Source organism: Scyliorhinus canicula, chromosome 3 (genome assembly GCF_902713615.1).
Source record: "Scyliorhinus canicula chromosome 3, sScyCan1.1, whole genome shotgun sequence".
Taxonomy (NCBI): Eukaryota; Metazoa; Chordata; class Chondrichthyes; order Carcharhiniformes; family Scyliorhinidae; genus Scyliorhinus; species Scyliorhinus canicula.
This window is the reverse complement of record NC_052148.1, coordinates 78331689-78355796: the sequence shown is the minus strand read 5'-3', so window position 1 is coordinate 78355796 and position 24108 is coordinate 78331689. Positions and strand designations below refer to the sequence as shown.

Below are 24108 nucleotides of genomic sequence, written 5' to 3'. Positions count from 1 at the left end.
TAAAACTTAACTGTCAATGTTCAAATATGAATAACAGCCTTTTGACAAGGAAGCAAAGAGTAATTGTGGTAATCTCCACAAGGTGATAACCAACTCAATCTCACTGCATTCCCTTATTCCAGAATTTAAATCCAATACCCAAAGCATGTGAAATGATTGGTCCTGCCTTCCAGCATTGAATTCTGAAATCTTCCTCTGAACCTGCCAAACATATGGTGCAGGAGGCAACTCAGAGAATACAACCAGTTTGAGAAGCTGTTCTCTGCTAACGGCATAACATTACTGACAGTGGCATTTGTACCAGACAAAGCAGGTGAGATGTTCACAAGCGAATCTACTTCCAGACCCAACACCTCCACCACACCCAGAGAAGAAGTTGCTTTGGAATTCCATCTGAACAATAATGCCACTGTGAAAGAATTCAACATTTCCTTCTGCAGTAAGCAATTTAACCATGAACCCCAGCCAAAATACCTCATTATCACCGTCTCATTTCATTAACAGCAGCTTAAAAACTAAATCCAGAGTGAACCTGGGCTGGAAACCCACTGGATCATCATGGGAGAGCACTACTAGAACACTTTGAACTGAAACACCAGTCAGTCTGCGTCAAATTCTGCTCTATGTCATGATCCTGCAGACCCCATGCAAAGGACAATTAAATTCTGCTATTAGAATGGTGTCAGTGTCCATGTCAAATGAATGGCTTCCAGGGCTGTGCCATGTTGCCACTCCTGCAATTCACCATGATGTTATTGTCCTCAAAGAGACGGGAAAAATTATAGGCAACAATTATCTCTCCGTTCGTAAAATAATGGGATACCACTTAAAGAATCAACAGCTCATCACTGACCAAGAGCAGAGGTTTCAGGCTTCAAGCTCTCTTGAAGACAGTGGATAGCACTCAACAAATCAGAGCATAGATAATTATGGTCCACAAGTGCAAAGTGAGGCGTGACACAAAGTATAATTGTGAGCATCAGTCTGAGACCATGGGCACATCACATCAGCTTTCCCATGGACTTTGAATGGATGTTCACCATCGAATGGATAGCAAAATGATATATCCCATTATAAACCAGTCAGACTGCACTTTGAACACTGCATCCAGTTCTAGTCACCATTACCACTGTTGAGTACAGGTTAACCTCCAATGCCGCAGGGGTCTGGGTTATGAGAAAGAAATGGATAGTCTTGGGCTTTTTCAATCTGGAAAGGAGGCAGCTATGAGGTGGTCTCCAAAAAGTATACAGTTAAAGAAAATGTGTTAAAACCGTATTATGACTTTAAATTAATAGATGATAATAAAACTAAGGGCACAAGGTCAAATTAGTAAAGGATAAATTTAAGACTGATATCGGGCGTACTTTTAATAGAACAAACGATCAACATGTGGAACAAACTTATTGAAAACAAGAACCCAGGTGAACAATTTGAAGCCGAATGGGGAAGTTAGGATTTCTTTATATGAAAGAACCAAACTGGCCGAACATTTCAGTGGATTTATCCCATCCCATGGTCTACGCAAACCGTTTGTACTTTTGACATGTTACATGGGAAGACTTAATGTGAAACAATAATACACAGCCGCCAGGTAGGAGCCAGTGAGAGCCGGCAAACGGGACACGCTCTGGGATCTGTCACCGTCCAAGTGCTGGGCAGTCCCAGGTGAACGATTGGAAGCCGAACGGGGAGGTTAGGAGGGTCTCGGCTGGTCCATCCCATCCATCCCCTTGCCTCCCTCAGACCCTCTACTCACATCTTCAGCTGGACATTGATGTCCAGGTCGCAGCTGTAAACATAACAGAATTTCTCCGTGTCGCTCATCGCTCTCGGCTGAAACAAGTCCTTTGCCGTCCCAACATCGGCCGTATCCTCGGCACAGACTGTCCTGAAGGGGGAGGAAGTTTAAAGCGGTTCAAGTTTACAGCTCCGCGGCTGCCATCTTCCCCACCGGCCTGGCTTTATACATCCGGGTCACAGGTCAGTCAGCGGCCTCTTGTCCTGAGCTCAGTCTGCAGAAGGGGATTTTTTTTCAATATGTGAACTGTACTCATCTATTTCACACAGCTTACCTTTAGCTATTTTTACACCATGGTTGTTTCATTTTTTCTTGCCAATGTGTATACATGTAATAAAAGGGACAGGAGCAGCGTGGATACAAAATTGGCTGAATAAAAGGAAGCAGGGAGTAATGGTCAATGGATAGTCTTTTGGCTGGAGGACGGTTTGTAGTGGTGTTTCCCAGGGATCAAAATTGAGCCCCTTGCTTTTCCTGATGTCTAGTAATGATCAAAATCTTTGTGCTTAGCGGACAATGTCAAAGTTTGTGGATGATACGAAACTTGGAAGTATTGTAAACAGATGAGGACAGTGTAGAACTTCAAAATGACATTGACGAGTTGGTGGAATGGGCAGATAGGTGCCAGGTGAGTTCAATACAAAGAAATGTGAGGTGACGCATTTTTGGTCAGAAGAACATGGACAGACAAGATAAAATAAGGGGTAAATTCTTAAGGGGTTGCAGGAGCAGAGGGACCTGGGTGTAAGTGTGCATAGATCATTGAAGGTGACAGGACAGGTGGAGAGAGCAGTTCATAAAGCAAATATAGTTTTCTGTCCTTTAATAGGGGCATAGAGTACAAGAGTGTGATAAACACCACTGGTCATACACTACGTGCATTACGGTACTGCCATTGTCCTCCAGTCATTACAGTAATTCCCGGCCTGCTGGCTCCACCCAGCAGGCTCTGTGTAAACGTGTACGCTCTCCTGCGCTGCTCCCATTCTGGTTCCAGCTGCAGGAGGCTTAACATCTAGCACAACAAAGCCTCAATAGTTCACTATTTCATCTCGTAGTCATTGATGATACATCAATTTATTATGCTGGAATTTTGAAGATGAACGTCTTACTCAAGCTGGATCGCCTGGAGCTGAACCCTCACGCAGCCGACGCCACAGCCACTTTCGAGCACTGGCTAGCCTGCTTTGAAGGATATCTCGGAGCATCCACAGAAGTCATCTCAGACCCACAGAAGCTCCAAATACTCTACGCACGGGTGAGCCCACAAGTTTTGTTCCTCATTCTGGACGCTCCCACTTACACGGAAGCGATGGCACTACTGAAAGGACAGTACATCAAGACTGTTAATCAGGTGTTTGCCAAGCAGCTCCTGGCCATGAGACGGCAACTCCCAGGGTAGACCCAGAACGATTTCCTGCATGTTTTGCGGATACTTGGCAGAAATTGTAATTGCCAGGCGGTGTCGGCAGTCCAACACATGGAACTGCTGATCAGAGACGCATATGGCACGGGCATTAATTACGTCCACCAGCGATTATTAGAAGGGGGTACACTCGGCCTTACAGCGACTGTACAGCTCGCTAACTCCCTAGAAGTGGCCTCCCGCAATCTGGAGTCCTACACCTCCGACCGCGCCGCACCCTCGTGGGCGTCATGGGCCCCACCATCATCCGACCCGGGTACGACGCAAGCCTGCGCCGCGCGGCAGCCAGCTAACTCCAGAGGCCCCAAATGCTATTTTTGTTCAGAACAAGCACCCCAGACAACGCTGCCCAGCACGGAACAGGACATGCAACGGGTGTGGCAAAAGGGCCACTTCGTCTCTGTTTGCCAGGCCCAATTGGTCGCTGCCGTTTCCAGGCCCAGCATCACTACACCCCCCACGTGCGATCCAGGGGCGCCGCCATCTTCGCCACTGCCCGCCACGTGCGACCCATGGGCGCCGCCACCTTGGATGTCGTCCGCCATGTCTGCCCCATCTTCGGCGCCATCTTGGAACGCACCCCAGGCCCCCTGCTCACCTGGCCGTTCACGGGCCACCGATACCTCCGCCACCGCCGATCAGCCCTCCCACCAAAGCCCGCCTCCATCACCCTCGATCAGTCTCGGCCTCGCAACCTCGTGACCGCTACAACGATCAACGGGCACGAGACGGCCTGACTCTTCGACTCCGAGAGTATGGAGAGTTTCATCCACCAGCTACAGTAAGGCGCTGTTCCCTCCAAGTTCTCCCTGTCACCCAGAAAATCGCCCTGGCCTCTGGATCCCATTCCGTACAGATCAGGGGGTACTGCGTCGCGACCCTCTCGGTACAGGGAGTAGAGTACAGCAACGTCAGACTCTACGTCCTCCCCCATCTCTGCACTGCCCTGTTACTGGGTCTCGATTTCAGTGCCACCTCCAGAGCCTTACTCTGAAGTTCGGCGGACCCCTGCACCCCTCACCATGTGCGGCCTCACACTCTTCACGAATCTCACCCTAGACTGTAAGCTCGTCGCCACGAGGAGCAGACGGTACAGAGCACAGGACATGACTTTTATCAGGTCGGAAGTCCAACGGCTTCTGCAGGAGGGGGTCATTGAGGCCAGTAACAGCCCCTGGCGAGCTCAAGTGCTGGTAGTTAAGACTGGGGAAAAACACCGGATGGCCATCGACTACAGTCAGATGATCAACCGGTATACACATTCGACGCGTACCCCCTTCCACGCATATCTGACATGGTCAACCAGATTGTGCAGTATCGAGTCTTCTCCACAGTTGACTTGAAGTCCGCATATCACCAGCTCCCCATCCGCCGGAGGACCGCCAATACACTGCATTCAAAACAGATGGCCTCAGGGTTCCCTTCGGCATCACCAATGGGGTCTCGGTCTTCCAGCGAGAGATGGACCGAATGGTTGACCAGTAGTGATTGCGGGCCACGTTCCCGTACCTGGATAACGTCACCATCTGCGGCCACGACCAGCAGGACCACGATGTGAATCTCCAGAAATCCTCCACACCGCTAATCTCCTTAACCTGACCTATAATAAGGAGAAATGCGTTTTCCGCACTACCCTCTTAGCCATTCTTGGCTACATGTTGGAAAATGGAGTCCTAGGGTCCGACCCTGACCACATGCGCCACCTCCTGGAACTCCCACTCCCTCACTGTCACAAGGCTCTGAAACGATGCCTGGGATTCTTCTCATATTACGCTCAGTCCCTAATTATGCGGACAAGGCCCGACCCACGCATCAAGTCCACCATATTCCCCCGATGGCTGAGGCCCACAGGGCCTTCAACCACATCAAGGCAGGCGTCGCCAAAGCCACGATGCATGCGGTCGACGAGTCCCTCCCCTTTCAGGTGGAGAACGATTGAGTGCTGCAAATATTACTTCTCAATTATCAGCCCAAGCCTGATATTGTCCAGGCCTTGCTGCATATGGGTCACGATGATTTAGTATCTCAGTAGTTGGGAATCGTGCTGAAATTGTGCAATCAGCTGTGAACAACCCCATTTCTAACTTCATAATAGAGGGGAAAGGTCATTGAAGCAACTGGGGCAGCAGGGTAGCATGGTGGTTAGCATAAATGCTTCACAGCTCCAGGGTCCCAGGTTCGATTCCCGGCTGGGTCACTGTCTGTGTGGAGTCTGCACGTCCTCCCCCTGTGTGCGTGGGTTTCCTCCGGGTGCTCCGGTTTCCTCCCACAGTCCAAAGATGTGCGGGTTAGGTGGATTGGCCATGCTAAATTGCCCGTAGTGTCCTAATAAAAGTAAGGTTAAGGGGGGGTTGTTGGGTTACGGTTATAGGGTGGATACGTGGGTTTGAGTAGGGTGATCATGGCTCGGCACAACATTGAGGGCCGAAGGGCCTGTTCTGTGCTGTACTGTTCTATGTTCTATGTTCTATATGTTTGGGCCTAGTTCTCTATACCCTGTGGAATGCCTGCAGTGATCACCTGGGACTGAGGTTTTTTTTAAAATTTAGACTACCCAATTATTTTTTCTGAAATTAATGGGCAATTTAGCGTGGCCAATCCACCTAACCTGTACATCTTTGGGTTGTGGGGGTGAAACCCACGCAGACATGGGGAGAATGTGCAAACTCCACACGGACAGTGACCCAGGGCCGGGATTTGAGCCCAGGTCCTCAGTGCCGCATTCCCAGTGCTAACCACGGCGCTACGGGACTGAGATGTTTGACCTCCAATAATTTCAACCATCTTCCTTTGTGCCAGGTATGACTCCAAACAGCGGAAGGTTTTCCTCCTGATTCCAATTGACTTAAGTTTTGTTACACCTCCTTGATGCCATACTCACTCAAATGTTGCCTTGATGTCAAGGGCAGTCACTCTCACCTCTCTCTTGAGTTCAGTTCTTTTGTCCATGTTTCAGCCAAGACTGTAATGAGGTCAGGAGCTGAGTGGCTCTGGTGGAACCCAAACTGAATGTCGGTGAGCAGATTATTGCTGACGAAGTTGCACTTGATAGCACTGTCAGTGACATGTTCCATCACTTTGCTGATGATCGAGATGATCTGATGGAGCGGTAATTGGTTGAATTGGATTTGTCCTGCTTTTTGTGTACAGGACACACCTGGGCAATTTTCCACATTGTTGGGTCAATGTCAGTATTATAACTGTCCTGGAACAGTTTAGTTAGTGGCAGAGCTAGCTCTGGAGCACAAGATTTCAGTACTGTTGCCAGAATGTTGTCGGCCCTCATAGTATTACAGTATCCAATGTCTTTAATTGTTTCTTGATATGAGGTTGAGTGAATAAATAGGATAATGACTAAAATTTGGGCCACTAGGGATCTCAGAGGAGGCTGAGATAGATCACCCACTCGGCATTTCTGCTTGCAGATTGTTGTGAGTGCTTCAGCCTTGTCTTTTGCATGAATGTGCTGGGCTCCTCCATCATTAAGGCTTGGGATATTTGTGGAGTCTCCTCCAGTGAATTTTTTAATTGTCCACCACCTTTCACGACTGGATATGGGATGACTGTGATGCACGATCAATTGCACAGAGACGAGAGTTGAATACAACTGAGGCTTTATTACTCTAAGATGTGTGGCCTCCCACAGCAGTTGGCGAAATGGCTGCTGTACGGAGGACACACATATTTATACTCTGCCTATTGGTCGGAGCAAGCAGGCAGGGACTACCGCCGTATCTGTAGTACAGGGTCTTACCATACATATTCTAATATGTACAACAGTGGTGATTACCACATTCACCCCCTGTTAAATTGAGTCCGGCGGGAGTGGTGGGGAACTATATACAGAGCAAGTTTGAGTTTAATGTACAGAAACGAGAAAAAAAGTTTTTCTTTTGAAGTCCAGTGGTTTGATAGTCCTGAACCAGTTATAGATTTAGTCAGTCCGGGGCCTTGATGTGCCGCTGGGAGCGACGCAGTGGTGGCGGCGGTTCCGGTGTTGGTCTGGTCCTCTGTGACTCCGGGAGCGTGCCGATATCCTCTTCATCCTCGGGCGTGGGCAGGGGGAGGACGGATGGTCCTGGGGGGGTTGCTGCTGGGTGCGCCAGGGGAGGGGGGGTGCAACCGGACCAGAGGTGTATGTGTGTGGAACCTGCCAGTGCCAGGTCCCTGAGGGAGACCGTATCCTGGCAGCTGTCTGGGTACGCTATGTAGGCATACTGGGGGTTAGCGTGGAGCAACTGCACCCTTTCAACCAACGGGTCCGCCTTGTGGAGTCGATCGTGCCCACGGAGGAGTACGGGTCCTGGAGCTGCGAGCCAAGTTGGGAAGGCAAAGAGACGTTCATGGGGTGTGTCGTTAGTCGCAGTGCATAGTAGTGACCGAATGGAGTGCAATGCATCGGGGACGACCTCCTGCCAGCGGGAGGCCGGGAGATTTCTGGACTGTATGGCCAGTTGGACGGCCCTCCAGACCGTCCCGTTTTCCCTCTCGACCTGCCCGTTTCCCAGGAGGTTATAGCTGGTCGTCTTCCTGCAGGCGATAACCCTGCTGAGCAGGAACTGATGCAGCTCATCACTCATGAATGAGGATCCCCTGTCACTGTGGATGTATGCGGGGAAGCCGAACAGAGGGAAGATTGTGTTGAGGGCTTTGATGACGGTGGTAGATGTCATGTCGGGGCATGGGATGGCGAAGGGGAATCTGGAGTACCTTGGTGATATCGGCTCTAATACGGTTGAAGGCATGTTGAGCCTCGGCGGTCAGGGGGAAAAGGGTGGACTGGATGAGTGGGCGGGCCTCGTCCGCATAGTTTGGGACCCACTGAGCGTAGTATGAAAAGAACCCCAGGCATCGTTTGAGGGCCTTGGGGCAGTGGGGGAGGGGAAGCTCCATGAGGGGGCGCATGCGGTCAGGATCGGGCTCCAGAACTCCGTTCTGGACCACATAGCCGAGGATGGCTAAGCGGTTTGTGCTGAACACGCACTTCTCCTTGTTATAGGTGAGGTTTAGGAGAGTGGCGGTGTGGAGAAATGTTGCAAGGTTGGCATCATGGTCCTGCTGATCGTGGCCTCAGATGGTGACATTGTCGAGGTACGGGAAGGTGGCCTGCAATCCGTACCGGTCGACCATTCGGTCCATCTCCCTTTGGAATACCGTTGGTGACGCCGAAGGGAACCCTGAGAAAGTGGCAGAGGCGGCCATCTGCCTCGAAGGCAGTGTATGGGCGGTCCGCTTTACGGATGGGGAGCTGGTGGTTGGCGGATTTGAGGTCTACCGTTGAGAAGACCCGGTACTGTGCAATCTGGTTGACCATATCAGATATGCGTGGCAGGGGGTGCGCGTCGAGCTGCGTGTACCGATTGATGGACTGGCTGTAGTCCACGCCCATTCTGTGTTCCTCCCCAGTTTTCACCACTACCACTTGGGCTCTCCAGGGGCTGTTGCTGGCCTCGATGATGCCTTCCTGAAGCAGCCGCTGGACCTCGGACCTGATGTAGGTCCTGTCCTGGGTGCTGTACAGTCTGCTCCTGGTGGCGACGGGTTTGCAATCCGGGGTTAGGTTTGCGAACAGGGAAGGTGGGTTGACCTTTAGGGTCGTGAGGCCGCACACAGTAAGGGGTGGTAGGGGCCCACCAAATTTCAAGGTTAGGCTCTGGAGGTTACACTGGAAGTCCAGGCCGAGTAGCAGGGCAGCGCAGAGATTGGGGAGGATGTAGAGGAGGAAGCCGCTGAATTCTACGCCCTGGACCACGAGCGTGACTATACAGTGCCCCCGGATCGCCACGGATTAGGATCCGGAGGCCAGGGAGATTCTATGATTCGCGGGGTGTACCACGAGGTAGCAGCACCTTACCATATCTGGTTGGATGAAGCTTTCAGTGCTCCCGGAGTCCAGCAGGCAAGGGGTCACGTGCCAATCGATATTCATGCTGGTTCCAGGCGGTGGCTAGATTGTGCGGGCGAGACTGGTCGATTGTGACCGAGGCGAATCTTGGCTGATCGTCGCTGCTATTGGACGATGGGGTGCCCGTGGGGCATGGGTCCTGAAACAATGGTGGTGCCTATGTGCCATGGGGAAAACAAGATGGCGGTGCCCGGAGGTCTTGGGGTGGACAAGATTGCGGCGCCCACGGGCCGCACGTGGCGGGGGTTGAAAACGATGGCGGTGCCCATAGGCCGCACTTGTTCCGTGGAGGGGAAGATGGTGGCGCCCACTGGCTGTGCGTCGTCTGAGGGGCAGAGGATGGCGGCGCCCACTGGCCATGCGTGGTCCAGGGAGGTGAAGATGGCGGCGCCCATTGTCCGTAAGCGAGGGGGGTCAGTGCGATAGCGGCGACTGAGCGGGCCTGGCACACCGTAGCGAAGTGCCCTTTCTTGCCGCAGGCCTTACAATGGGCTGCGCGGGCCGGGCAGCGTTGGCAGGGGTGTTTCTGTTGCCCGCAGAAGTTACATCGGGGTTGGCTGTCTGGTGTGTGGCACAGGCGTATTGGCTGGGTAAGGCCCCCGGTAGGGGGGCCATCTGTGGGGTCCATGATGCATAGGAGGGGTGGGCCGCGCGGCTGGGGGTGTAGGCCTGAATATTGCGCGAGGCGACCGTGATCGATAGCGCTAGTTTCTTTGTTTCTGCAAGGTCGAGCGTGGCCCCCTCCAAAAGTCGCTCGCGTATGAGGTCTGACCCTATCCCTGTAACAAAAGCATCCCGCATGAGGAGGTTAGAATGTTCCGTGGCTGTGATGGCCTGACAGTCACAGTCTCTGACTAGTGGAGTTAAAGCCCACCAGAAATCTACGGACTCACCAGGGAGCTGATTGCGAGTGGAGAGTACGTGTCTGGCGAAGAGCGTGTTCGTCCGCTGGGCGTAATTCTCTTTTAGAAGCGCCATGGCTTCGTGGTAGTTCAGCGCATCCTGGATCAGAGGAAAGACGTTGGAGCTCAGGTGCGAGTACAGTATCTGGATCTCCTGAGCCTCCGGACGTGGTCTGGTGCAGACCTGATGTACGCCTCAAAACAAGCTAGCCAGTGTTAAACGACCTTTTTGGCGTTGTGTGTTTGCGGATCCAGCTGAAGGCGATCCGGCTTGATGCGGAGGTCCATCTTCTGAAAATCTTAGAGTAATAATCGGCCAGCTGTTGGAGGCCACACATCTTAGAGTAATAAATTGATGCACGATCAATTGCACAGAGACGAGAGTTGAATACAACTGAGGCTTTATTACTCTAAGATGTGTGGCCTCCCACAGCAGCTGGCGAAATGACTGCTGTACGGAGGGAGGACACACAAATTTATACTCCGCCCACTGGGTAGAGCCAGCGGGCAGGGACTACCCCCGTACCTGTAGTACAGGGTCTTACCATATATATTCTAATATGTATAACAGTGGTGATTACCACAGACTGCAAAGCTTGTATCTGATCCATTGGTTGTGGGATTGCTTAGCTCTGTCTATCGCTTGCTGCTTCTGCTTTTGTTATGCAAGTAACAAAATTGTAACTTCAACAGCCTGATACCTAATTTTTAGGTGTAACAAACTGGTGCTGCTCCTGGCATGCACACAGGCATTCTTCATTGAACCTGGGTTGATCCCCTGCTTGATGGTAATGGTAAAGAGGTTAGAGATTTTGGCTGAGTACAATTCTGCTGCTGCTGATGGTCCAAAGCATCTGGATGCCCAGTTTTGAAGTGCTGAGTCGGTTAAAATCTATCCCTCTCTTTAATTCATTTTAGATCTGTTAATCTGTCAGGATTTATTACTGACTATCATATTTATCGCCCCTAATTTTGGAACTCCCATAATCAGAAACATCTTTGCTACATGGGTTTTTAATGATCTTGTTGAATGTGTGCATTGCTGGCAAGGCCTGCTCATGGGAAGGTGATAGTAGGATACTCTTTAATTTCTGCATTGTAAGTACACCCAGAGTGCTGTCAGGAAGGGAATTGAAGGATTTTGATCCAGTGACTGTGAAGACGTGGCAAGAAATACAATCCTAAATCAGGATTGTGTGTGGTTTGAAGGGCAACATGCAGGTGGTGAGCTTTCCCAAGTGTCTGCTGCCCTTGTCCTTCTAGATGGCAGAGGTTGTGAGTTTAGACGGTGATGTCAAAGGAGCTGTGGTGAGTTACTGCAGCGCATCTTGTATATGATACATTCTATTGCCTCTGTGCATCTATGGTGGAGGGAGATAATGTTTAAGGTGCCTTTTATGAACAGGAGTGGAGGTTAATTTAAATATACCCTGAATTCTCCTCTCACCCCTCCATAAACAGAATGATGGTTTTGATTTGCTTGCCCCTTTATGAGGTGTGAGTTCCTGAAATTGTTAGTGTTCCAACTATTAAATCTTTAAGGGATCCGCTTCAGTTGACCATGACTGGCTTTTGAAATGTAGATGGGTTTGTATAACTTCCTTTGAATTTTGTCTTGACAGCCCACAGGGGGTCATTAGGGTTTCTTCAGAGATTAAGAGGTACAAATTTCTTTGATACTGCCATATTAGCCCTTATTATTCAAGGGACACACACAGATATATCTTCAGCCATTTTAAAAGGGTCTTCATCCAATTTTTAATTTTTTTTTAAAATTGCCATAAATGCATATACAATGGGCAAGATCCAGAATAGCATATTAGCCATTGGGCTCAATTAAAATGTCTCCACCGGATTCACCCAGGACTGAACAGCCACGCCTGGGGGACATCGCCAGGGTGCCATTTAGCACTGGTTTTCACAAATATGGGCCAGGCGTAACGGCACCTGGGAGGGTCACCCAGGCCATTCGAGACCCCCGTATGGTCGGACTCTGGGCAGGATGGTAACCTGGCACTCCTGGCACCTCCGCACTGCCAACCTTGCATTGCAGTTAAGGATAATTCCTAGGCGTGCACAAAACTTAGATGTATACGTGACCAACAATCTGTCCTGGTCCACCCACGTCCACACTACGACCAAGAAAGCACAGCAGCACCTATAATTACTCAGGAAACTAAGGAAATTTGGAATGTCCACATTGACTCTTACGAATTTTTACAGATACACCAAAGAAAGCATCCTATCAGGGGCTGGTTTAGCACACTGGGCTAAATCACTGGCTTTCAAAGCAGACCCAGGCAGGCCAGCAGCACGGTTCAATTCCCGTACCAGCCTCCCCGAACAGGCGCCGGAATGTGGCAACTTAGGGGCTTTTCACATAACTTCATTGAAGCCTACTCGTGACAATAAGTGATTTTCATTTCATCTGGCTGCATTGCAGCCTGGTATGGAAACTGCTCTGCCCAATACCGTAAGAAACTACAGAGAGTCATGAGCACAACCCAGTCCATCACGCAAACCCACCTCCCATCCCAGAGTGTATGTCTACACCTCCCGCTGGCTTTGTAAACTGGGCAGCATAATCAAAGATCCCTCCCACCCAGCTTATTCACTCTTCCAACTTCTTCCATCAGGCATGAGATACAAAAGTCTGAGAATGCGCACTAAAATATTCAAAACAGCTTCTTCCCTGCTCTTACCAACCTCCTGAATGACTCTTATGGACTGAACTGATCTCTCCACACATTTTCTCTACTGAATATTACTGCACACCTGTAACCGTCACCCGATGCCTGTGTCTGTGTATTTAAATTGTGTAGTTTTGTACGCCCTGTATTTTTGTTTCATATTGGAATGATTTGTCTGGACTGTACGCAGAACAATATTTTTCATTGTACCTCAGTACACATGACAATAAAACAAAAACAAAACAAAATACAACTGATGTGACTGAAGCCTTGAAGATTTGCAACTGACTATAGAAAGCCAGCATGGATTTGTAGAAGATAAGTCATGCTTGATGAACCTATTTGGAGAGGTGACTATAGTAGTGCACAGGAGAATATCTATGGATGTTATTTACATGGACATCCAAGAAATATCTGATAAAGTCCCTCAAAGGAGATTGTTAGCTCAAGTTGAAGCTGATTGAATTAGATTTGAAGACAAATTGTTGGCCAGGTTAGGGAATGGACAGATACGGAATGCCGGCCTTTATAGCTAGAGGGCTAGAATGTAACGAGGCTAGAAGTCATGCTACATACAAAGCACAGGTTACATCACATTTGGAGTGCTGGATTCAGACCTGGACACCACACCTTAGAAACGATACATTGGCTTCGGAAGGAGCATAACATGGATTCATCTGAATGACAACAGGACTCCAGGGATTAAATTACAAAGAGACTTTAAACAAACACTGGTTGTATTTCCTGGAATCTGAAAGATTAAACAATGATTTAGGAACATAGGAATTAGGAACAGAAGTAGGCCCTTTGAGCCTGCTCCGTCATTCAATGAGATCATGACTGACCTCTTCCTGGTCTCAAATCCACCTCCCTATCTGTTCCCCATATTCCTTTCACCCATTTGATCAAAGTTCTAAGGTTATTAGGAGGACCTAATATTTCAGAGAGGGAGAAACTATTTCAGGGGTCACTGTTTAAAAATAAGGGGTTGTTCATTTAAAACCAGGAAGAGGAAAACGTTTTTCTCTCAGGGGACGTGAATCTCTGGAACTTTCTTCCTCAAAAGATAGTAGAAGCAGAGTCTTTGAATATTTTAAGGCTGAGCTAGATAGATGCTTGATACCAGGGGCTGGTTTAGCTCACTCAGCTAAATCGCTGGCTTTTAAAGCAGGCCAGCAGCACGGTTCGATTCCCGTACCAGCCTCCCCGGACAGGTGCCGGAATGTGGCGACTAGGGGCTTTTCACAGTAACTTCATTAAAGCCTACTCGTGACAATAAGCGATTTTCATTTTATTTTCATTTCATTACTTGATACAGGGCAACATGGTAGCATAGTGGTTAGCGCAATTGCTTCACAGCTCCAGGGTCCCATGTTCGATTCCTGACTGGGTCACTGTCTGCGCGGAGTCTGCACGTTCTCCCCGTGTCTATGGGTTTCTTCCGGGTGCTCCGGTTTCCTCCCACAGTCCAAAGATGTGCGGGTTAGGTGGATTGGCCATGCTAAATTGCCCTTAGTGTCAAAAAAGGTTAAGTGAGGGATGCTGGGTTGCGGGGCTAGGGTAGATACGTGGGCTTGAGTGGGTTGCTCTTTGTAAGGACTGATGCAGACTCGATGGGCCGAATGGCCTCCTTCTGCTCTGTAAATTCTATGATTCTAACAAGGGAATGAAAGGTTATCGGGTGTAGGCAGGATGTGGGGTTGAAGTTACAATCAGATCAGTCATGATCTTATTGAATGGTGGAGCAGGCTCGAGGGGCCAAATGGCCTACTCCTGCTCCTAGCTCATGTTCGTATGCAGTTCTGCTGGTTGGGGAGCATAAGACTTGGTGTTCGAGAGTGTTGGCTACTGTTTGGTAGGTCTTAATAAAGTCTTTAGAGATTTAAGTAAGTTAACTGTATGTATTTATTAACTACAAGAACTATATACAGCAAAGGATTCAAGCTGGAAGCTGTCTCTTTGCTTGCTTGGTGTAATAATCCTAGCGGAGGTCACGGGATAGGAACAATCAGGTTTCTCGTGCTCTCCACGGAATATGAACTTCCCAGGTAACGGGGCGGGGCTTCTCATTCACAGGAGTAGGTCCTCTGTAAAAACCCGGCCCTGGGTGCAGGTCGGGGAAGGAGATCCTCCGGAGAGTGGTAGTGTTTGACTGACCAGTATCAAACCACTTTGTGCTTTTCTGTACTACTGCTGAAGCATGGCTGCTTATCTCAGATCTAACACTTGTGCACATGTCTCTGTCCAGTAGACTGATCACTGTGTGGGTGGTACTATACTTGGGCCACATTAACCCGATATATGCCAGACTCGTATGCTACAGGCACAGCTTAAAAATTAGAACCAAACATTTTTAAGAGTGTAATTAAGGAGCGCTTCCACATGTAAAGGGTGTTAGAAGGTTGAAACGTCTGATACTGGGTGAATTCTTAATTTAAAATCCAAACTTGATAGATTTCTGTTAACCAAAGGCATTACGGGATATTTGGGAAAAGGCAGGTATATGGAGTTAGGTCATAGATCAGCATGATGTCATTGTATGGCAGAACATGCTAAATGGCCTACTTATGTTCCAATGAAGGCACATTTTCTGAAGTTTCCTTACAACGGACTTGGATTTGGATTTTGGTTATTATCACTTGTACCGAGGTACAGTGAAAAGTATTTTTCTGTGAGCTGCTCAACAGATCATTAAGTGCATGAAAATAAAATAAAATGCATAATAGGGCAACACGGGGTAAACGATTAGAACGATTGTAAGATAAGTGAAAAGAGCATCTGTTAGGGAGAGCTCACAGAGTCACCACGCTCCAGTGCCATCTTGCATCACTTCAATGTGAAAGTAATGGGAAGTAATTTGGATTTTTCTGATGCCTTAAAGGTGCCACAAGCTGTTTCTAATTTTTTCCCCAGGTCCACTCCCTTCAATCTCTTCAATTTAACCTGGCCTTCATGTACTCCCATGTTGAAACTGCCACTCATATCCAAATTCCTCAAATTTAGTGGAATTTGCCCCCTCACTCTCAGGTAATGACAGTTCTCTCCTTCCTTCCCCCTCAGTTAATACCGGTATTCTCTCACCCTCTTTCAGTCCACCTGCTGTTCATGGCACATTTATGAAATGCTTGCCATTGGATAGGCTTTTGGAAAGTCAATAGAAGCATCTACCTGGTTAGAAAAGCAGAATACTGCAGATGCTGGAAGTCTGAAATAAAAACAGAAAATGCTGGAAATACTCAGCAAGTTAGGCAGCACCTGTGGAGAGAGACACAGAATAATGGTTTCAGGTCTGTGGCCTTTTATCGGATATCAACCTGGTCAAATTCAGTCCGGGGATGGTTCAAATTCTGATGCCATGATCCCACAGGCAGGTTCTTATCAGGTACCAAAGAAATGCACTTGAAACCTCTTGCTGAATTGCAAAGGTCTCATCCGAACAAGACGTAGGGGATGTTGGTGATGGAAAGCTGAAATTGGCTTGCAGAATGATTTAAACGCGAGGACAAATTAATAGTTTGGAGCTGTACTTATCAATTTTGTGGAATAGGGGTACTCGTATAGTGAAAATCACATCAGGTTGATTATCCATTGTCCACAAAAAGAGCAGTCTTCCTAGACTTGGGGTTGGGTTTTAATATAAAAGCCTAGTTCATCTTCCCATTGAAAGGTTTTCCACTACATCAGTAACTAGCACTGTTTTTTTGGTATCTATCTTATTAGTGCCTATCTTGTCTGATTTGAAGGTTGGATTTATTTATTTATTTGTTTTCTTTGAATTTTATTCCTTTCTCAGAGCTACAATGCCAATGTGCAGGATGGACAGGGCAAGCCTTTAATCCATCTCCTTGCTTGCTCCAAAAACAATTGAAATTCAAATTCATGATCTCCACAGGAGAGACACACTAGATCCAAGCTGACAAGAACAGGCATTGCACCTGACGCTGGACTTGATCCTATGTTTGATCTGAGCCAAAAGGCCAAGAAGTGATAAATTTGTGAACATAAAATGCACTGCACAGGAGGATGAATTGACTGAAGATGGTAGGAATGATTTACTGCTTTGTTTTTCAGTACTTACAGTGATATGTACAGGAAGTGAAGAAGGTGCTTGATGAATTACATACCGCCATAAACAACAGTGAAACAGAATACCTGGAGGCCTTGTTCATCATGGCCAAGACTTCAAACAGGCCTATCTCAAGAGTGTACTGCCAAAGTTGCACCAACTCATCTCCCGTCCCAACAGGCGCGCCAACTTCCTTGACCACTGCTACACAAACATGAAGGGCACCTACCGATGCATCAACCGACCGCACTTCGGAAAATCGAACCATAAGACGGTGCTCCTTCTCCCAGCATGCAAGCAGAAGCTTAAGCGGGAGAATCCAGTTAAGAAAGTTGTGCAATGCTGGTGTAAGGCAACAGAAGAGCTCCTACACGACTGCTTGGAGTCAGTGGACTGGAGTAAGTGAGCAAATGCATGGCAGATGCAGAAGAATGAGGATAAATGGGAGGCAGGAAGGCAGATTATTATGTGAATAGTTATAGATTGAAAGAGGGGAATGTGAAATGAGACCTGGGTGACCTCATACACCAGTCACTGAAAGTAAGCATGCAGGTGCAGCAGGCGGTAAAGAAGCAAATGGTATGTTGGCCTTCATAGTGAGAGAATTTGAATACAGGAGCAGGAATGTCTTGCTGTAATTATACAGGGCCTTAGTTAGACCACACCTGGAATATGTGCAGTTTTGGTCTCCTTATCTAAAGAAGGATGTTCTTGCTATGGAGAGAGTGCAGCAAAAATTTACAAAAACTGATTCTTGGGATGACACGACTTACGTACAAGGATCGATTGAATCAGTTGACATTATATTCGCTGGAGTTTAGAACAATAAGGGGAAATCTCATAACCTATAAAATTCCAGCAGGATTAGACAAGGTAGATATGGGAAGGATGTTCCAGGTGGTTAGGGAGCCCAGAACCAGGGGCCATAGCCGAAGGTTACAGGGTAAACCATTTAGGACTAAGATGAGGAGAAATTTCTTCACTCTGAGAATGGTGAGCCTGTGCAATTCTTTACCACATAAAGCAGTTGAGGCCAAACCATTGTGGTGTGAATTCTCCGCCTCCCCAACCGCATGGTCCTCAGCGGTATGCCATTGCCCGCAGCGGGATTCTCCATTCCCGCTGCTGCCAAATGGGGTTTCCTATTGTGACCACCCCATGCTGCCGGGAAACTTGCGGATGGGGGTGTGCTGCCAGCCGAATGGGGAATCCCGCCAGCGGAAAATTCACCCCTGTATGTTTTCAAGAAGGAATTAGATATAGCTCTTTGGGCCAAAGGGATCAAAGGATATGGGGGGGGGGGGGGGGGGGGGGGCGGTGGAGGAGTGGAAAAAGGTTATTAAATTGGATGATCATATGATCTTTTGACAAAGTCTGTAGTTACAGAAAATACATATATTATTTGAACCTATATCTTGAAGGTTACAGATTTTACTTTGAAAAATTCACACTTTAACCACGGGATGGTGCTATTTTCCCAAATGGTGACGTGTTAATGTTGAAGTGCTCTGGTCCCAGAAGAATTTACCTCAATTTACTGTCATTTGCAGTGGATTACATTATTGTAACACAAAAAATGTCTCTGTGGTAGACCTTACACTTGCGGTAGACACACTGAAAGTGGGAATGTCTTGGGGGAATACATAGATACATAGAAGATAGGAGCAGGAGGAGGCCTTTTGACCCTTCGAGCCTGCTCCACTATTTATCACGATCATGACTGATCATCCTAATCCTGCTTTCTCCCCTTAGCCTTTGATTCCACTTGCCCCAAGTGCTATATCTAGCCGCCTCTTGAATATATTCAATGTTTTAGCATCAACTACTTCCTATGGTAATGAATTCCACAGACCCACCGCTCTTTGTTGTGAAGAAATGTCTCCTCATCTCTGTCTGAAATGGTTTACCCTGAATCCTCAGACTGTACCCCTGGTTCTGTACACACCCATCATTAGGAACATCTTCCCTGCATCTTCCTTGTCTAGCCCTGTTAGAATTTTCTAAGTCTCCATGAGATCCCCACTCATTCTTCTGAACTCCAGCACGAACAATCCCAACCTAGTCAACCTCTCCTCATATGACAGTCCCGCCATCCCTGGAATCAGTCTGGTAAACCTTCGCTGCACTCCCTCGAGAGCAAGAACATCCTTCCTCAGAAAAGGGGATCAAAACTGCGCACAATACACCAAGTGTGGCCTCAACAAGGCCTTGAATAATTGCAGCAACACATCCCTGCTTCTGTACTCGAAACCTCTCGCAATGAAGGCCAACATATCATTAGCCTTCTTCACCGCCTGCTGCACCTGCATGCTTACCTTCAGCGAATAGTGCACAAGGACACCCAGGTCCCGCTGCACAATCCCCTCTCCCAATTTACAACCATTTAGATAGTAATCTGCCTTTCCGTTTTTACTTCCAAAGTGAATAACCTCACACTTATCCAAATTATACTGCATCTGCCATTGATTTGCCCACTCGCTCAAACTGTCCAGATCATGCTGTAGGATCTCTGCATCCTCATCACAATTCACCCTCCCACCCAACTTGGTTTCACCTGCAAACTTTGAGATGTTACATTTTATTCCCTCATCTAAATCATTAATATATGTTGTGAATAGCTGAGGTCCCAGCACTGATCCCTGTGGCACCCCACTCGTTACTGTGTGCCAATTTGAAAAGGGCCCATTAATTCATACTCTTTGTTTCCTCGCTGCCAACCAGTTTTCTATCCACCTCAATGCACTTCCCCCCATCCCATGCACTTTAATTTTGTACAATAATCTCTTATGCTGGACTTTGTCAAACGCCTTCTGAAAGTCGAAGTATACCACATCTCCATGTTCTATGTTGACTGGCTCCCCCTTGTCAACTGTTGACTGGCTCCCCCTTGCCAACTGTACTGGTTACATCTTTAAAGAATTCCAACAGATTTGTCAAGCATGATTTCCCCTTCATAAATCCATGCTGACTCTGACTGATCCTGCCACTTCTTTCTAAATGTTCTGCTATAAAGTCCTTGATAATGGATACAAGAATTTTACCCACTACCGATGTTAGGCTTACTGATCTATAATTCCCTGTTTTCTCTCTACCTCCCTTTTTGAATATTGGAATGATATTAGCTACCCTCCAATCTGCAGGGACTGTTCCAGAGTCTATAGAATCAGGGAGATGACCACCAATGCATCCACTATTTCCAGAGCCACTACCTTAAGCACTCTGGGTTGCAGATTATCAGGCCCTGGGATTTATCTGCCTTCAATCCCATAAATTTTCCCAGCACCATTTCTCTACTAATATTGATCTCCCTCAGTTATTCCCTCCCACTAAACCTTTCATTCTCCAACATTTCTGGGATCTAGGAAGGAAGAACTGAAAGCTGGCAGAGAGACAAATGATGCTGTTGTTTACGGGGTCGAACGTCTGAGGGGAGAACAACTCAGGACATTCACAAATAGAACATTGTTTACCCAGGCTGTCAATTAAAAATCTCAATCATGTCGTAGAATAAAAACACACTTAAAATTTCCTAAGTGAATCCAGCAATGAATATCTCCCAAATAGTTTCCATATGGACTCAAAGAATGGGAGTTGTTCTCTACAACTGATCCTCTTCGAGTGCTCTGAAATTCTACATTAGAAAAGTCTGTATCATGAAAGTAAATGCAAGAAATATTTCTGTGCTATGATGTACATTGCAGAAAGAGGTCCTGGATGATGTAGAAATCAAAAGATTTTGTAAGTATTTTTCATATAATTAGCTAATTGGCTCTGTAAGTAAAATCATCAGAGCAAGGAATAAACAATGGCAAAACACCGAACATCATATGAAGCCCTGAATATCTGAACTCCTCTCATTATTTCCGTTATTGATCAGAAGCAACAAAACTTGTCTCATATTCTGTTCTCCAAATAGATACTCACAAATGATCATTGTTAATCTACAGCCATTTAAGTGCCACTTTCCCCATTAGCTACCCTTCAAAAATGAAATAGCTGAGAAAAGTACTATTTAACTGTTCTTTCAGTGTCCCCTGCAACAGTGTATTTTACCTCAAATGTCATAAGACCATTGTGAATCCCCATCCTCTTGTGGTGAATTTGCTGGAGGGCACATTACAATTAATCACAAATAGGGTAGTGGTGATTCAGAAGCAGTGTAGCCAATGGCTTTTGACAAATACTTGCAATCAATGCTGATTTTGAATCCCTGAACTGTATTATATGGTTTTTCCACATTTGATTCTGATGGATAAGAATCATACAGTACGGATACAGGTCATTTGGCCCACAATGCTTACATCAGCTCTTTGTTAGAACTAACCAGTATATCTCACTTTCCTGCTCTTTCCTCAATTCCCTGAATACATCATCCATGACAGTGTATTTAGAAGTGACCATTGCACAGTCCTTGTGGAGACAAAGTCCCATCTTCACATTGAGGATACCCTTCATTGTGTTGTGTGGGACTACCAGCTGGCTAAATGGGATGGACTTTGAAATGATTTAGCAACTCAAGACTGGGCATCCATTTGGCACTGTGGGCCATCAGCAGCAGCAGAATTGTACTCAACCACAAGCTGTAACCTTGTGACCCAGCAGATTCCCCACTCTACCATTACCACCAAGCCAGGGGAATCAACCCTGGTTCAATAAAGAGTGCAGGAGAGCATGTCGGGAGCAACACCAGAATACCTAAAAGAGAGGTGTCAACCTGGTGAAGCTGCATCACAGGGCTAATTTGTGTGCTAAACAACATAAGCAATAAGAGACAGAGCCATGCGGTCCCACCACCAATGCATCTGATCTCAGCCCTGCAGTCCTGCCCTTCCAGCTATGAATGGTGGCGGACAATTAAACAACTCACTAGAGGAGGAAGCTCTACATTTATATCAATCCCTAATGATGGAGGAATCCAGCGCATCAGTGCAACAGATAGGGCTGAAGCATTTGACACAATTTTCAGCTAGAGGTGACGAGTGGATGATTCATCGCGGATCATAGACGTGGGTCTTCAGCCAATTCGATTCACCCCACATAATATTAAAAAACTGTTGAAGACAGTGGATACTGCAAAGGCGTCGAGCCAAGCTGTTCAGTACAGCTACAACACTGGCATCTACCCGGCAATGTGCAAATTTGCCCAAGTATGTCCTGTGGGCCAAATCCAACCCAGCCAATTACCGTCGTATCAATCTACCCTCGATCATCAGTAAAGTGATGGAGGGAGTCATCAACAGTGCTATCAAGTGGCACTTACTCAGCAATAACCTGCTCACTGATGCTCAGTTAGGGTTACGCCAGGGTCACTCAGCTCTTGGCCTCATTACAACCTTGGTTCAAACAGAGCTGAATGCCAGAGATGAGAATGACAAAAGAGCTGAATGCCAGAGATGAGGTGAGAGTGACTGCCCTTGATATCAAAGCAACATTTGACCAAGTATGGCACCAAGGAGCCTACGAAACTGGAATCAGGGGGAAAAATCTCTGTTAGTTGGAGCCATACCTGACACAATGGTTGTGGTGATTGGAGGTCAATCATCTCACTTTTAGGATATCACTGTAGGAGTTCCTCAATATAATCTCCTAGGTCCAACCATCTTCAACATCTTCATCAATGACCTTCCTTCCATCATGAGGTCAGAAGTGGGAATGTTTGTGGATGACTGCACAATGTTCAGCACCATACGCGACTCCTCAGATACTGAAGCAATCCATGTTTAAATATAGCAAGACCCGGACAATATCCAGGCTTGGGCTGGCAAGTGGCAAGTAACATTCGTGTCACACAAGAGCCAGTCAGTGACCATATCCAACAAGAGAGGATCTAACCATTGTCCCTTGACACTAGAAACAGTGTGAACAACTGTGCTACTGTGCCTCCCTGTGATAATACTGTGGCTACAAGAGCAGGTCAAAGACTCGGAATCCTCAGGCGAGTAACTCACTACCTGACCCCCCCCCCCCCACCCTCCCCCAAAGCCTGTCCACCATTTATAAGGCAGAAGTCAGGAGTGTAATGAGATGCTCTCCACTCGCCTGGAAAAGTGCAGCTCCAACAACAATCAAGAAGTGTGACACTGGGCAGCATGGTAGTATAGTGGTTAGCACTATGTGTTCACAGCGCCAGGGTCCCAGGTTCAATTCCCGGCTTGGGCCACTATCTGTGCAGAGTCTGCACGTTCTCTCCGTGTCTGCGTGGGTTTCCTCCGGGTGCTCCAGTTTCCTCCCACAAGTTCCGAAAGACATGCTATTAGGTAATTTGCACATTCTGAATTCTCCCTCTGTGTACACGAACAGGCGCCGGAATGTGGTGACTAGGGGCTTTTCACAGTAACTTCAATGCAGTGTTAATAATGTAAGCCTACTTGTGACAATAAAGATTATTACTATTATTATCCAGGACAAAGCAACCTGCTGGATTGGCACCCTTTCCACAAACATTGAATCCCTCCACCACCGCTGAACATTGGCGGCTGTGTGCCATCTACAAGATGCATTGCAGGAACTCACCAACAGCACCTTCCAAATGCATGACCACTACCATCTCAAAGGATAAGAATAGCAGATACCGGGAACAACACCACCTGGAGGTTCCCCTCCAAATCACTCTCACCATCTTGACTTGGAAATATATCGCAGTTTCTTCAGTGATGCTGGGTCAAAATCCAGGAACTCTATCCCTAACAGTACTCAGGGTATAACTATACCTCCGAGACTGCAACAGCCCAAGAAGACAGCTCACCAGCATCTTCCCAAGGGAAAATAGGGATGGGCAATTACTGCTGTTCTCGACAGCGACACCCACATCCCGTAAATAAATATTAAAAAAATTAAAACATATTTGACCTGCAAATTCATTTTAAGAAGCTACTGAAATCTGTTAGTGAGGTTATTTGTTTTGCATTGTAAAGTTATGGAGCTATAATTTCTGTGTCTATATTGCACAAGGCAGAATGGATGGTTGCTTGTAAATAAACTAATTGAAAGCTTCTAAATTGTTGTTATTTTCAGATGTCAGTGGGAAAATTAATTTTGAAGCATGTATGCTGGCCGCAATTCTCCCGATCGGAGGTTAAATGCTCCCACCAGTGGAAAAAAACGTAGTGATTCCCGCTGGTGCTAGGAGTGACCCAGATGTGCCACTCAATAGCACTTAGAAAACATTTTACCCTCAATCGGATTTTCAGTGCAATTCAAAGGCACACTAGAGTTCCTTCTGGACCTGAGAAGACTGGTACCTCCTCTCTGACCATTCCTGTTCCCCCACAGATCGCTGGCAAGGACACCGCCCTCCGGATCACTGGGAAAGCCATCC

At 47.3% G+C, this 24108-nt stretch overlaps 1 protein-coding gene and 1 long non-coding RNA gene across 2 annotated transcripts in view; one reads left to right on the top strand and one right to left on the bottom strand.

Annotated features, from left to right (window-relative positions):
* Window positions 1–1985, bottom strand: part of pik3c3 (phosphatidylinositol 3-kinase, catalytic subunit type 3) — a 130565-nt gene extending 128580 nt beyond the window's left edge. The window contains exon 1 of the mRNA XM_038790774.1: window positions 1760–1985. Coding sequence (XP_038646702.1) covers window positions 1760–1827 — 68 coding nt within the window. The 5' untranslated portion in view covers window positions 1828–1985. The remainder of the gene's footprint in view (window positions 1–1759) is intronic.
* Window positions 1986–1997: 12 nt separating this feature from the next.
* On the top strand, window positions 1998–23783 carry LOC119962755. Its single transcript, XR_005459947.1, has 2 exons — window positions 1998–2429; window positions 23194–23783. It is a non-coding gene; the product is annotated as an uncharacterized LOC119962755 (long non-coding RNA).
* The last annotated feature ends 325 nt before the right edge of the window (window positions 23784–24108 follow it).